The sequence below is a fragment of the Eutrigla gurnardus genome (genome assembly GCF_963514095.1).
Source record: "Eutrigla gurnardus genome assembly, chromosome: 17".
Lineage (NCBI taxonomy): Eukaryota > Metazoa > Chordata > Actinopteri > Perciformes > Triglidae > Eutrigla > Eutrigla gurnardus.
The window spans coordinates 7,160,535-7,173,346 of NC_139928.1; the positions used below are offsets into that span (position 1 = coordinate 7,160,535).

General features: G+C 43.1%; 2 protein-coding genes across 2 annotated transcripts in view; both read left to right on the forward strand.

Moving 5' to 3' along the window:
- Positions 1-9,138, forward strand: part of LOC311027982 (ubiquitin-conjugating enzyme E2 E2-like) — a 57,256-nt gene extending 48,118 nt beyond the window's left edge. The window contains exons 5-6 of the mRNA XM_084032223.1: positions 3,278-3,425; positions 8,386-9,138. Of these exons, the coding sequence (XP_083888349.1) occupies positions 3,278-3,425; positions 8,386-8,483 (246 nt within the window). The 3' untranslated portion in view covers positions 8,484-9,138. The remainder of the gene's footprint in view (positions 1-3,277; positions 3,426-8,385) is intronic.
- The window catches only part of nr1d2b (nuclear receptor subfamily 1, group D, member 2b), a 352,544-nt gene that overhangs the window by 298,444 nt on the left and 41,288 nt on the right, over positions 1-12,812 (forward strand). The window lies entirely within an intron of this gene.

A 12,812-nucleotide genomic window follows, 5' to 3' on the forward strand; every position in this document is an offset into this window, starting at 1 on the left:
CTAGCTTAGACTTGCAAATGATCAGCCATTCAATGCATTCCCTTCTTTAATCTTTTTTATTCTGTCTCAATTAAGATTTGTCATGATGACTGCCTTGCATTGAAACTACAAATCAGTTCAATTGCCTTTCATTCCGTATGCTCAGAATGTCTATTAAATGTGGACATGGACAAATGAACAGAAGTGAGGTAATGATAAAGGAACATAACATGCTTGATCATCACTAGGCCAAATGTGGGAACTTTTGCTTACAAAACCATAAAAAAGGCTCTGATATTTACTCGAATGACCCTAGGGCTGGCCGATAATGATGACGCTGTGAGACGTAACACATTTGTCAACTGTCAGAGATTTGTTGGATACCGTTATAGCAAGGTAGCTCTCCTTTAGATACTGTATATCTGGTTGTATTACACCACTGTGGGCAATTCTGCAATCAGTAGAATGAGTCATAATGACATTATGCAATTTCATAGGAGTCATGCATCAATGTGATGTAGTGCCTTGATTTTTCAGGTACTTAATTCATAGAATTAGCTTAAAGATAGACTCTGCCATCCGTACATTCTCCACAGAGGAGGAACTTTTCAATTTGTATGCTCTTCCCTTCATCCAGATTGTCCACTCTCAACAGAATATATTGGGAAACGTCTGGATTGCCATGGCGTTTGCTTTAGCTCTTCATTCCGAGGTATAAAGCTGTATTTACTCGAGAAACATAAATGCTCATCAGAATGAGTGCTGTTGGGACACAAATGACTATACAGAGGTTGTGTTTAGAGGCTGAGGGATGAATCCATAATACAGAGGGGATGTAGGATTAGACCCGCAGCTTTTGTTACGCGGAGGCAGCATCATAATCTATTAGCATCAGCCATGATGGGATTACAGGCTGTTAATGAGACCACACAGGCTGGCCAAGGATCTTTTTTTGTGGCTGCTGGGCCGCCAGCATTAGCATGCCATGGCTAACGCGTCTCAGCGGAGGTGTAAGAGCGGCGGAGGGGCGACTGAGACACAAGACCTGCCCTCCGCCATCAATCACCTCGTCTTCCATCTGCCTTTTCTTGTCACATCTCCGGAAAATCCTTTCATGTAATGAAAAGCGGCCTGTTTGTCTGTCTGTCATGAGTCCGCCGGCGTCCCCTCAATAATGCCAGACCGTGGAATGTGAGGAAGAGAGGGCTGGGCTCGCTTGTAACGGTTGTTTGTTTCTCATAACAAGGAGATGTGAAGGGAGGAATGGAGAGTTAATGAGGGGATAAAAAGAGAGAGCAAGGGGAGGAAAGGCTGCCGTCACAAAGCAAGCAGAAAGGGGGGGTGGATGCCGGGACTGCATGTCCTGGTCAGCAATTTCGTTTAAAGAAGCAAAGAGGTCAAAGGTCACTCCTTAATGAGGTTGTGCTCCTTGTGCTGATGTTGAGGTCTATGGGACTTCAGTGTTGACGAAGTGACTGAGTATCACCTTCACACTGTAGACACACGTCTAGCAGTCAATCTTCCTCTCCATTGACCTGTGTTTACTATAGTGTAGCTCTATGTTGAGATAAGGCAGATGTTTATTAATGCATTATTAATGCACATATTGGCAGACATCCATTATCTTCTTGTTTGGCCTTTGGAAATCAATCAGAATGTTTATTTCAGCAGACTGTTGAAGCTGTTTTTGTGCAGGAAGCCTGGAAGAGCTGTGTGGTGTGTTTGCAACAATTAAAAGATCAGTCAATCCACAGAAAATCCCTTAAAGGAGTCATCACCCGGAAATCGCAATTTCTCTTGTTAAAACATGCATATCTGTGTTTGACCTCAGTTGAAACTTGCCTGAAAGGCTGGAGTTTGAAAGTGGCGCCGTTTTTTCGCTTCTGCTCTTTTTCCGAACAGGAATAGCACACAAGGGTGTGCATTCCTAAAGCACGAGATTTTGATTCTGCGCCTTCGGTGACGTCACCGTGGCGGCTACTTGCATAAGCCCACCCCTCTTTCACCACCCAACCCCGCCCCGTCCGCTACCTGAAATCGCCGAAGCGCCGCCATTATGTTTTGGAGTCTGCATGCAGGCAAGCCCCCCCGGCTCTGTCCTTCCTGCGGCGAATCAACGCGCGCCTCATTACATATTATACAATGCACATCCGGACCAGTCAAAACCTCGCGCGTAATCTCGCGTGATAAAATCGCGGTACGAAAAAGGGTCAGAACAAGCTCAATGTTTGATTAAAATTTTTTTTTTTTTTTCTAATAAGTTTTACGAATTGATCCAAAGCGATCCAAGGGGGGCTGGATACGTATAAAACCAGGTGATGACTCCTTTAAAGGGAGAGTTTGGATGTTTTGAAGTGTGCGGTTCTTATCTGTTGGTATATGACAGACGGCCGTCAGCACGCCCCGAGGTATTAACGTACTGGTGTGGACAGAGGCCGTAACAAAACATATTTTAAGTACCTAAAAAAAAGGCCCACCTAAAATCTACCTATATCGATTTAAGCGTACTACACTATGTTTGTAATATTTTCTCTGCTTTGTCTTGCTTCTTCTCGACTTGTTTAGTTGTATATCATTGTCCTTTAAATACCTTTTTTTCATTTACAATTCCGTTTTGGTCAGACAATCGAGGTATTTGAATGTGTCACCCCGGGCTCTGAACATTATGGCTCAACAATTCTTTGATTTAATAATGAGATTATTAATTGATAATGAAAAGAATACCATTTTAAGCTGCAATGTGCAATCAGTATTTTTATTTGAATAGATCAAATGAGTTTACAGCCAGAGGGTTTTACAGCCCTCAACTGACAAAAACTGATCCTGACCCTGCTGTCCAGCAGCAGCTGCTTACATTGAAAAATGCTGAGAAACCCAGACAAAGTTAGGTTTTTGGTGAACTAGAGAGAGAGAGCCAGGTATTTTCCCCGGGGCTTGGTGGTTCTTTTGTAGGAGCCTGGTGTTGTTTACATGTAAAACACAGTGGTAATATTCTCAGAGCCTGCAGATGAATCAATTCATTAATATCTGTCTTTCTGCCTTCTGATGACTTCAGGGATTTAATGAACTGAAGCGTTTCATACAGTATATTAATCACATTTATTCATTAATGTTGTAGATAAATGCAGACTGGTTTGCAGTTTTTTTTCTGCTTTTAACATATTTTTTATGCAGATTTAAACAAACAAAATAAAAAAGGTCCCCAGATGTATTTGGACTTTTTGTTGTTGTGTTATTTCAAAATGAATTTCCTTCTAGAAACCATTACAGCTCTAACCCTCTGACTGTCCATGTCCAGGTGACGTTCCGTACGAGGATCTACCACTGCAACATCAACAGCCAGGGGGTGATCTGTCTGGACATCCTGAAGGACAACTGGAGTCCTGCCCTCACCATCTCCAAGGTCCTGCTGTCCATCTGCTCCCTGCTCACCGACTGCAACCCTGGTGAGAGCTGCAACACACACACATACACACATACACACACACACACACACACACACACACACACACACACACACACACACACACACACACACACACACACACACTTATCCTTGTCATATGTCCCTCCAAGTTTAGCTGTGGCAGGTTGACTGACATGTCCATTCTGTGTGGATAATGTACACTGAAGTATGCCACTGTGTGTGTGTGTGTGTGTGTGTGTGTATATATATATATTGGGACATTTTCAAAGCAAGATATGGCAATTGTGGGCATGAGAAGCAGACAAAGACTATTGTGGCATTGTCACAGTATTCGCATTCATCCTCTTACAATCTTGGTAAACAGCGTGCCTGGGTATTTATCCTCCCCTTAGTGCAGTTGAATCAATATTTAACCAGGACTGACTGACTAAACACAATCTTGTAAACAGCTGACACCATTCAAAGAGAAGACACCAACATTTTTAAAGCTAATTAGATCCATTATGGTCCATTTTACCAGGAGAGGAAAGCCTGCCGCTGCAAGAAGGGGGAATTCAATCTGTCTTTAATGGACCAGTTAAACCAGTAATAGTAGTAGTAGTAGTTTTCCGGTTCAACTGGTCCTCAGCTGACAATACAATAAATGTCTGTTGGTATGAAGCATTCATTTGAGCAAGCAGAGGTGGTAAAAGCAGCTCTTGGAAGAAAAAGAAACCGTCCAATAGCATTGAAGTTCAGAGTCAAAGAAATGTGCCGGAGCAAGAAAGGTAGGACAAGGGGAGTGAAAGGAGCAGAAGAATGACAGGTTATTTCACATGTGAATAGTGGGGAATGAGATGAGAGGGGGGATGGGGGGAGGAGTGGACTGATAGTGCTGATTGTGAAGACCTCTGATGATAGCGTGTGTCCTCTCTGCTGGGATTGCTCTTTGATAACGTTTCAGTGGAGATTCTCTCTCCGTGGGCGAAAATGAGAATAGCTTTTTCCTCTCCTCCTCCTTCTCAGCGGTCTCAGATGTTGGCGAGATGAAATGAGCTGATCCCTTTAAAGTATGATACAAAAGAGACTTGATCGACACCCTGTCGTCCCCCACCAAAAAAAAAAAAACCCCATTCATCCCTCCTCCCTGTTACCCACGCACTTTATATCCTCTTTCTGGCTCTTGCCTCATCAAAATCAGTCCGCTTGCTACACTTCTCACCACTTGCTTCAGTTTTTTTTTTTTTTTTTTTTTTTAAATCCAGCCTCAAGTGCTTGAATGTGGGCCCTGGATCTGGAATACCCTAAAAATATCTTTCCTTCCTTCTCCACCGCCTTCCATCTGAAGAATTTCTTTCCATGCAGGCGGAGATCATTGGCATGTAGCTCATTAAAGCGGGGGAAGAGGATGGAATGACAGTTAATCAACCCTCCCAGGGCCGCCATCATGCCTCATTTATCCCTGTCTCATGGCCCACAAGCAGATCTCTACCTGGGGCATCCCGGTGGCTTGTGGGGGCCTAAGCCACATGCCATGTCAGAATGTATCTGGGGCTCAAAATCTAGCCCGGGGCCTCTGTCCAATGTCATCCCTTTTTCTGCATGTCTTTTTCCTGTCGCAACCTCCATGGAACGTCCAAAAAGTAATCTCCCATTTTTAACAAAGCCGGCGGGATTCTTCCTCAGCGATTTCTGCTGCTGCTGTGTTGGCTGGATCATATATCAGGCTGATATGGGCTGATATTATTCAATCAAGGTATCTGCTTTTTTCCCCCTTAGTGGCTCCAGGGGTGTCAGTTTCTCAAAGCTGTAATAACACATGCCTAACCCTGAAGGCTTTGCAAGCTGGATTGATGAATGCTCAGCTAGTGCAGCTCATGTGTGCCTTCTATACACCAACTGAAGCTGAAAACGAATGTGCGAATGATGTGTTACAAAAAAAGGATTTAATGACCATAAAGTGACTGAACATCTCACACGATTTGTTCTCATGGTTGCACTTCTGGTCACAAGATTTCCCCCTTCTGCACCTTATAAAACTCTGGTCAACTCTTGCTACTTCCCCGGAGTCTTTGTAAAGGCCTCAGTATGCTTCAAACTAAGAAGTTCCTCCAGCCACGTCTGAAGTTAAAACATGTTTATAGCCGTTGACAGGCAGAGCTTCCTTCTGTCTGTGTTCCGCTGCAATTATCTCTTTTGTGTGTCTTTTTTTATTAACTCAACACGAAAAATTGCACAAATGGAGATAAAAATGCTCTCTGACGGTCTCTCTTCACAAGCATTCATGCTGTTGCATTTGGTTGTGCACATGAAATGCGATGGATTGTGTAAAAAAAAAAAACATTTTAAAAAACGGGAGTTTGAGGTATTGTGTGTTTGGGAAAGTTTTCTGTAAATTGACTCCATGACTGGAAGAGGGGGTTTGGATGATTTGACCAACATTTAGTTTGAAGCTTACTGGGACCCTGAGCTCCTACTTCCTAGTTTGAATGTCATTAGTACAACTTGTTGCATGAAAGTTTTAGTACTACATGGCTTTGTGTTGCAACAACTAGTGATGGAGTGGGGTTGTTAAAGTTACTGAATATACGTGAGAATTGGGAAGCCATCAGTTATTTTTATCCTTTATTTTGAAGGCCTTTACATAGTTGCGTGGTGTAAACAAAAAAACTGATGTGCAAGCATTATTGGTCTTCGGGGTATAACACCTGCATCAGTGGACGTAAAGACAAACCTTTCTCAACGTCCACGTACAGAACTGCCAGATGGAGTTGCAGTATGAGATGCTCGCATATTTTCTGAGATTTGATTCACAAAGAATGTGTTTGCAGTTTTAAAGATGCTTGAAACCAATGAGCTTACAGGAAGGGTCGGGCACATGACCGGAGACGAGATAATCTTTCGACTGCAGATGACAGCAGACGGTTTCTCCTCGAAGACATTCACGGTGTTGAACTCATGATGCACTAAACAACGTGTGAAGAATGGAAAAATAGAGCTTGCATACTTTCTCACCTTTGCACGCCTGGCTGTGTGAAGCGTGCGTGGCGGGTTGTAATTTCTTCCCTATAATTGTTGGGCTTGGTCTCACATGCTGCTCAACACTCCGCTTTGTTTGCGTATAGTGGCACTTTAAGCTAATGTGTGAACAGAGTGCAGCTGCTGCACACCTTCAGGAGCCCCCGTCTAAAAACTTTACTTTTGGCCTGCAGAACACACATTGTTCAAACAAGTAAAGACCAACATAATGCAGTCATTCAGGACACTAAATCACTCCCAGGTTTTCATTAACCAGCCGCCCCATCTGTCTTTGGCTCAAGCTGTCACTTAAGACATCAGATTCTTCCAGCTGCAAACTCCAACGCTATGATATGTAGGGATCCATTCATCCAGAAATATGGGTATAAGCCTGTAAAAAAACCATCATTGTAACCCGAGCAGGGATTAGTGCTGAGGGGTGTTTGTGCTGCTTGCTCAGCCAAGCTCATCACACTGCTCCGTCAGCAGGCCGAGCCCTGCAGGAGGCCGTCTGAAGCCAAGCAGAGTGTATGCGAGGCTCCAGGAATTTGTTTCCCTCGCTGTCACCTCGCTGAGAAATTGGCCGACGGCACAACGAATTGAGCAGCAGCACAATCGATGGAAGCGGCCGGCGGGAATTCATGACGGTGGCCGTTGCCTGACCGGACGTGTTCGGTGTATCAAAAGCCCACCCGCGGTCACCTCTGATTTACAGCAAACACATTTTAGCGTGCTGTCAATAAAAGTGTTGACTGCACGTCATATGATATAAACGGCACTTCAGACCACAGGAATGACGGAGCTCCGTTTGTGTGACCTATGGCCCTTCGGTGGTTTTCAATGGTGCTAATAAAATCCCAGTGCAATCTGATGAGCCGAGGTGGTCGGCTGCATGTTTCTACATCGTTCTGGACTTTGATCAGGTCACTGGAAGTCAAACAGCAACGTAGAAATCTGTTAGTGAAGGTGTGAGAGGTTAACATCACAGCGGCTCTACAATGTTCAGTTTCTCTAAAACTGCTATTGGCTGGATTTCCAGTAAATGGCATATAGATATTCTTGGTCCCCAGTGGATGAATTCAAATGTTTCTTGTGGATCAGAATGTCTACTTGTCGACAAGATAAAAAGAAATAAAAGGGAGATTGCCCTGATTTCATTTTCCCAACACTTTTGGTTTCAAGTTGTTTATCATCAAATGCACAACAATTGAGAAGCAGCCGTTGAGTCTCTTGAGTCTCAAGTGTCCTCTAACAATGCTAATGTGAATATGTATTAAAAGAAAAGCACACGAGTGAAAACAAAATAAAAGTCGTGTAAGCTCTAGAGAATTTTGAAGCCTCTTTCAGCTCACTTTTTTGGTTTTGTGGCCAGCATCTACCAACTTTATTGGTTCAGTCTCATGGCTTTTTAGAAACTGAGTTAAAGCATCTGCACGCGGCTAATTTCAGTAATGAAAATCTGATAACCTCTTTATCATTTTACTGTTCAGCACCAGATGGGAAAAAAAGGTCGCTGGTGATCACTTCTATAGGCTCAGGTTTGTCCTTTTGAAGTTGGTGGAGACCAAAAACAGAGGTAAAAGAGCGTGAACGTTGATCTAACGTCCATCAGGAAGCACACTGCCAAATATCTGCTGGAAGTTTAAATCACCAATTGTTTTCTAACAACTAACAGTTTTTAAGGTGGTAGTGTGCCAATGTTGTGTTCCCAGCTTATTGTACTGCACAATCTGTCAACAAGTCGTTGCTGCTTTTATGGACGAAACAAACATCTGATTGAAATAAAAAGTTGCTGCATTAATTAACAATCAAAAGTTAGTAAAGAAAAGAAAAGAGAAAAACAATAACACATGGAGAGACTCCATCATGTGGGAGGTTTTGTTTGCACTAATCTATCTGATTCTATGTAAAGGTAAACAATCAATACATCCTCTTGTTTGTTGTATTAAAGTCTCACTGAGTTCGTTCCTCTTGTGTTACAGCCGACCCTCTGGTTGGAAGCATCGCCACACAGTACCTGACCAACAGAGCTGAGCACGACAGGATAGCCAAACAGTGGACCAAACGCTACGCCACATAGACCAGCACAGCCCCTCCAGGATCCCTCACCCAACCCAGCACACACACACACACACACACACACACACACACGCCTCCGACACCTCCCCTCCTCCAAAATCTATGGAAGCACACCCGCTCCTGTCATCCACCCCGCCCCCCCAAACCCAGAGAAATGAACTGTTATTTGTTCCATGCTGACTTGAAAAGCTTCTTTTTTATACAAAGAGTCTATTGGGATTGTATTTTCCAATACACTGAATGTTGATATGGTCATGAAAAGCTTTAATACTGTTATTGTTCTTGTCGTCGTTGTTCTTATCGTTATTGCATTGTTTATAACATTGTCGCCACCCTCGTCATCTTCTTATCTAAAAGCGTGCTTATTCCCGTTTCACGTGATGGTTTCATGTAAAATGATCATACCGAGTGAGTGCATTTAGGTTGTTTTCTTCAGTGGTTTTACAGCTCATGGTCAATATTAGTGCATGGCATCAGGATATGTGTTCATGCGGTGGACATGTAGACATGTAGTGTATTATTTCTGTCCCGGCAGCGTCCCGGCATGGAGTGAGCCCATCACCATGTATGACGATAGTGGTAGTTTGCTGTACATTTAATGCCTTGTGAGAATACATACTCATTGAATATTCAATTAAACACTGGCTGTAATGTGACCCTGTCTCAGTCTCTTGCTTTCATGTGAGCTCTCTGACCACTTCCTGTTAGTCGTCACAGGCTCACCTCCGAGTAGTCACTAGATGGTAAAAAGTCTGTCTCTCCTCACTCCAAAGATTAAACAAACATGATGTTATTGTGATTTGATTTGATTTTTCTTTTCAAAACAATGTTCAGGTAAATTAGACAAACAGTACTATATCTAATATACATTTGTAAGTGAATTATTGAACTATCAAATTTATTTCATTTCAGTTTATTTATAAGCATCAAATTATAAAAGAAGTTATTTCAAAACACGTTCTTTTCTTCCTTCCATTAAGTCGTTTTTACTGTAACTCAGCAAACAATCAAACAAAGCGAACCGAAAACATAATACCTTGGTGGCGGTAACTAAAGCTGATTTTAAAGGGCTGACTTTAAAACTTCATCACAGCGGCAAACAACTGCTTTTAAATGTACTTCCTAGTACAAACGCTCAGAAAAGCCTTTATCTAAATCACTTAAAGTTATGAGATTCTCTAAAGGCAGAATCCAGAGGAAGTGCTCTTTGGCCCGGGGACGCGGAAGATCCGGGTAATTTTATCACGCGGTGGACCAACCATTTTGGCTTCACGCGCCGCTGGGCAACTTTCATAGGCATGGGAGCCCACGTCCACTTCTCTTTATGCCTCCGTGGGCTCAGCTAGTTTGCTGACGACCCTGCGTTGTTGTGCCGGGGCCCTCTGTGTCGGCACCCCGACTGTCACCAGCACAGTGGTCTCATGGAGATGAATGGAGGGGCTGTTTTGTCAAGCTGTGCTGTTGTCTCTCTTGATGTGGCCTTCGGCTCTCAGAACAGCGTGAGTTCATCTGGACAAGCGTTCTACGAGATGATAAGCACTTCATGTTGAGTATTAGGCCCTAAAATGTGTAAAAAAAAAAGACATTTCCAAGCCTGTAGACACAAAACAAGATGGCTTCATCTTCTCCTGTTGCTCAAGACACATTTGAGGCAAAAAAACAAGCAAATGTTATGTGCTCCGAAGTGCTGTAGTTTTGCATTCGCCTTTACACAGTGTGATGACAGCACACCGTAAATTTAACCAAATGTAACCAGACAGTAAATTGCTTTGAAACATGAGCAGGGTGATTTTACCGTTTACTCCACACAAATGCAATCATAGCGTCCCAGAGCTGTTACATCCTCATAACATTAGAAGTGAAGTGTTCGGGGCTCATGTGTGCTCCGTGTTGGAAGATGGAGGTGAGTCGTCCACAAGCTGGTTTTATCCACAGGATCCCCATTCAAAGTCACTAAGATCACACATTTTGCCTTTTCCAACAGTTGAACACTAACTGATGCTGGAACCACTGATTAAATAAACTGGCAAATCAGCTTTTGTTGTCACATTTCAAACCCAGATCAGAAAAGGCTGGATATACAATAACATTGTGTTTCAGACCAAACACATAAAGACGAAATAACATCTTGCAGAAAGCATATGATTTTACCGCCCTCTTAAGCATTTCTGAGAAGCAGGCTGCTGTGAAGTATCTGTGGAGTGACTAGGGGTTCTTGCTCAAGGGCACGTGGACAGTAGGATCAAACCACCAACCTTGTAGCAAAAGGATGACCCGCTTATCCCTTGTGCCACAAAGAATAGAAAATATGCTGTGATTTATAATATCAAATCAACACCTTCAAGTCTGAAAAATAGAGTAAAATGAAGCTCTGTGATATGCAGCCTCCGATGTAAGACACTTCAGCTGAGACTGGAAATAGAATGTGGACTTACATCCTATAGGACTATCAGATCAGGAGAGATAAACCTGGCTCTAATTAAGTAGATCATTATCGGAGCCCCATGTTCAAGGTAAAGTCAAACCGTACTTAAATCCATATCTGCATTTTCATCGTACTCCTCTGTAATTTTCCATGATCCTCATGCACTCAAAGCGTCTTTATAATTAATTTAGGACGCCCGAAGAGAACAATGCTGATAGCTCACCACTTCAGTTCACACATAACGCTTGTTAGGAGCTAACATACTGAAGCAAGACAGACAAACGCTGCAGCTTAAACAGTGCAGCAGGTTTGCATGGAAGCAGCACCTGGACCTGTAGCCGAGGACATGAAAACCTTCACGGACAGTGTGGGGAATGTTAAAATGACAGATGCTCCTCCTTTTATTTCACAGCCAATGTAAAGCTGTCAGTCAACGAGGTAAAAATCCTCCCTCGGCTCCACTTAAACTATCGGATTTCACCAGTCTGGGCCGTTCAGTGGATTTTAGGTGTTATTTGGTAATTGATGCTTCTCTGATGTACTTTGCTTTCTACAGAATCCCCCAAATCCCAAAAGAAGATTTGTATCTTGTGAGCAAAAATAAATTGAATTATCTTGCAACAAGATGATAATACAATATGCGCAGAAGATGCAAATAATGATCTTGTGTGGAGAAGATAGTAGATATCTTCTTTCACACACTTTGCACAAGGGATTATCTTGCACGCTCGTTACAATCTGCCATAAACGAGACATAAACAAGATAATAAGTTGTTTGTTCAAGGTGTGGATCCGTCTGCCTACTAAAAAATAATGTTATGGCCTTATGGCCTCGACTTCCCCATCAATTTCTACCCTGAATGGCCTTTGACAGCTCCGAGATAATGCATCTGGCTTACTGGTGGGTGAATAGTGGGGCTTTTCCTTCAGCGTTTGCAGGCTTTTCATGTGCTGAAAACAAGAGTGCACCGCCGAACAAACTCACACTTGTTGATGGCCCTCTTCACAGCAACCGTGTCCGCCCTGTTCTGTGCAGGAGACGACGCTTCGCTGTGGTTTCAGTCTCTGGCTGCGTTGCAAAACCAGCAGAGTGGAGCAACGGTGGCAGAGTTAATTATGGTTGACACGTCGGGAGGGGGAGGGGGAGTCCTCCTCCTCCTCCACCCTCACCCACCCTCCTCCCTTCCTCCTTCACGCACTGCGGGAGGAAGAGTCAGACAGAAAAGGAGAAGTCGCCGATGCATGTATAACAATGTAGCAATTGCAATGAGAGGTAGGTACGTGATGAATACGAGTGAGGAGGCCAACGGTGAGTTGTGATCATATGCATATATTATGCAGGTGTAATGTGTTGGGAGTGGAGACGGTCTGTTTGCTCTCATCCCTGCTGTCAAATTTCCAAACGGGTTATGATGTTAAAACAACACAGTTTGTGGCAAGCAGCAGTGAGATTTAGTTTTGCAAATATGTCTTTACGCATACAATACTGTCATTATTACAATGCAGACGTTTGGCCTCAGCACGGCTCTACCCTTCCACTTCCCCCCACGTCTCCATTTTTTTAATGACGTGAATTTTCATATTTAATTAATTCAACAATTATACACTCTGTTAGTTCAATTTCCTGGCATAAAGGTCTAAATGCCTTTTCAAAGACAGCAAAAAGAAGGGAATAAATGTCTTTCTTTAACACCACGCACTGCAGAAAACCTCACACCTGGAAAATAACAGACACAGTCCTAAATACATGTGTAATGTTTTCTCAAACTACCATTCACTTAAATACAAATCCACAATGGATTATATGTAGGCCTAAATGTTATTTACTTTGAGCTAAAATGATGGAACATTGCTTGTATTGGCAGTCCTCCCCAGGCAGAAGAGAGAAGCTGTCCACCAACACCT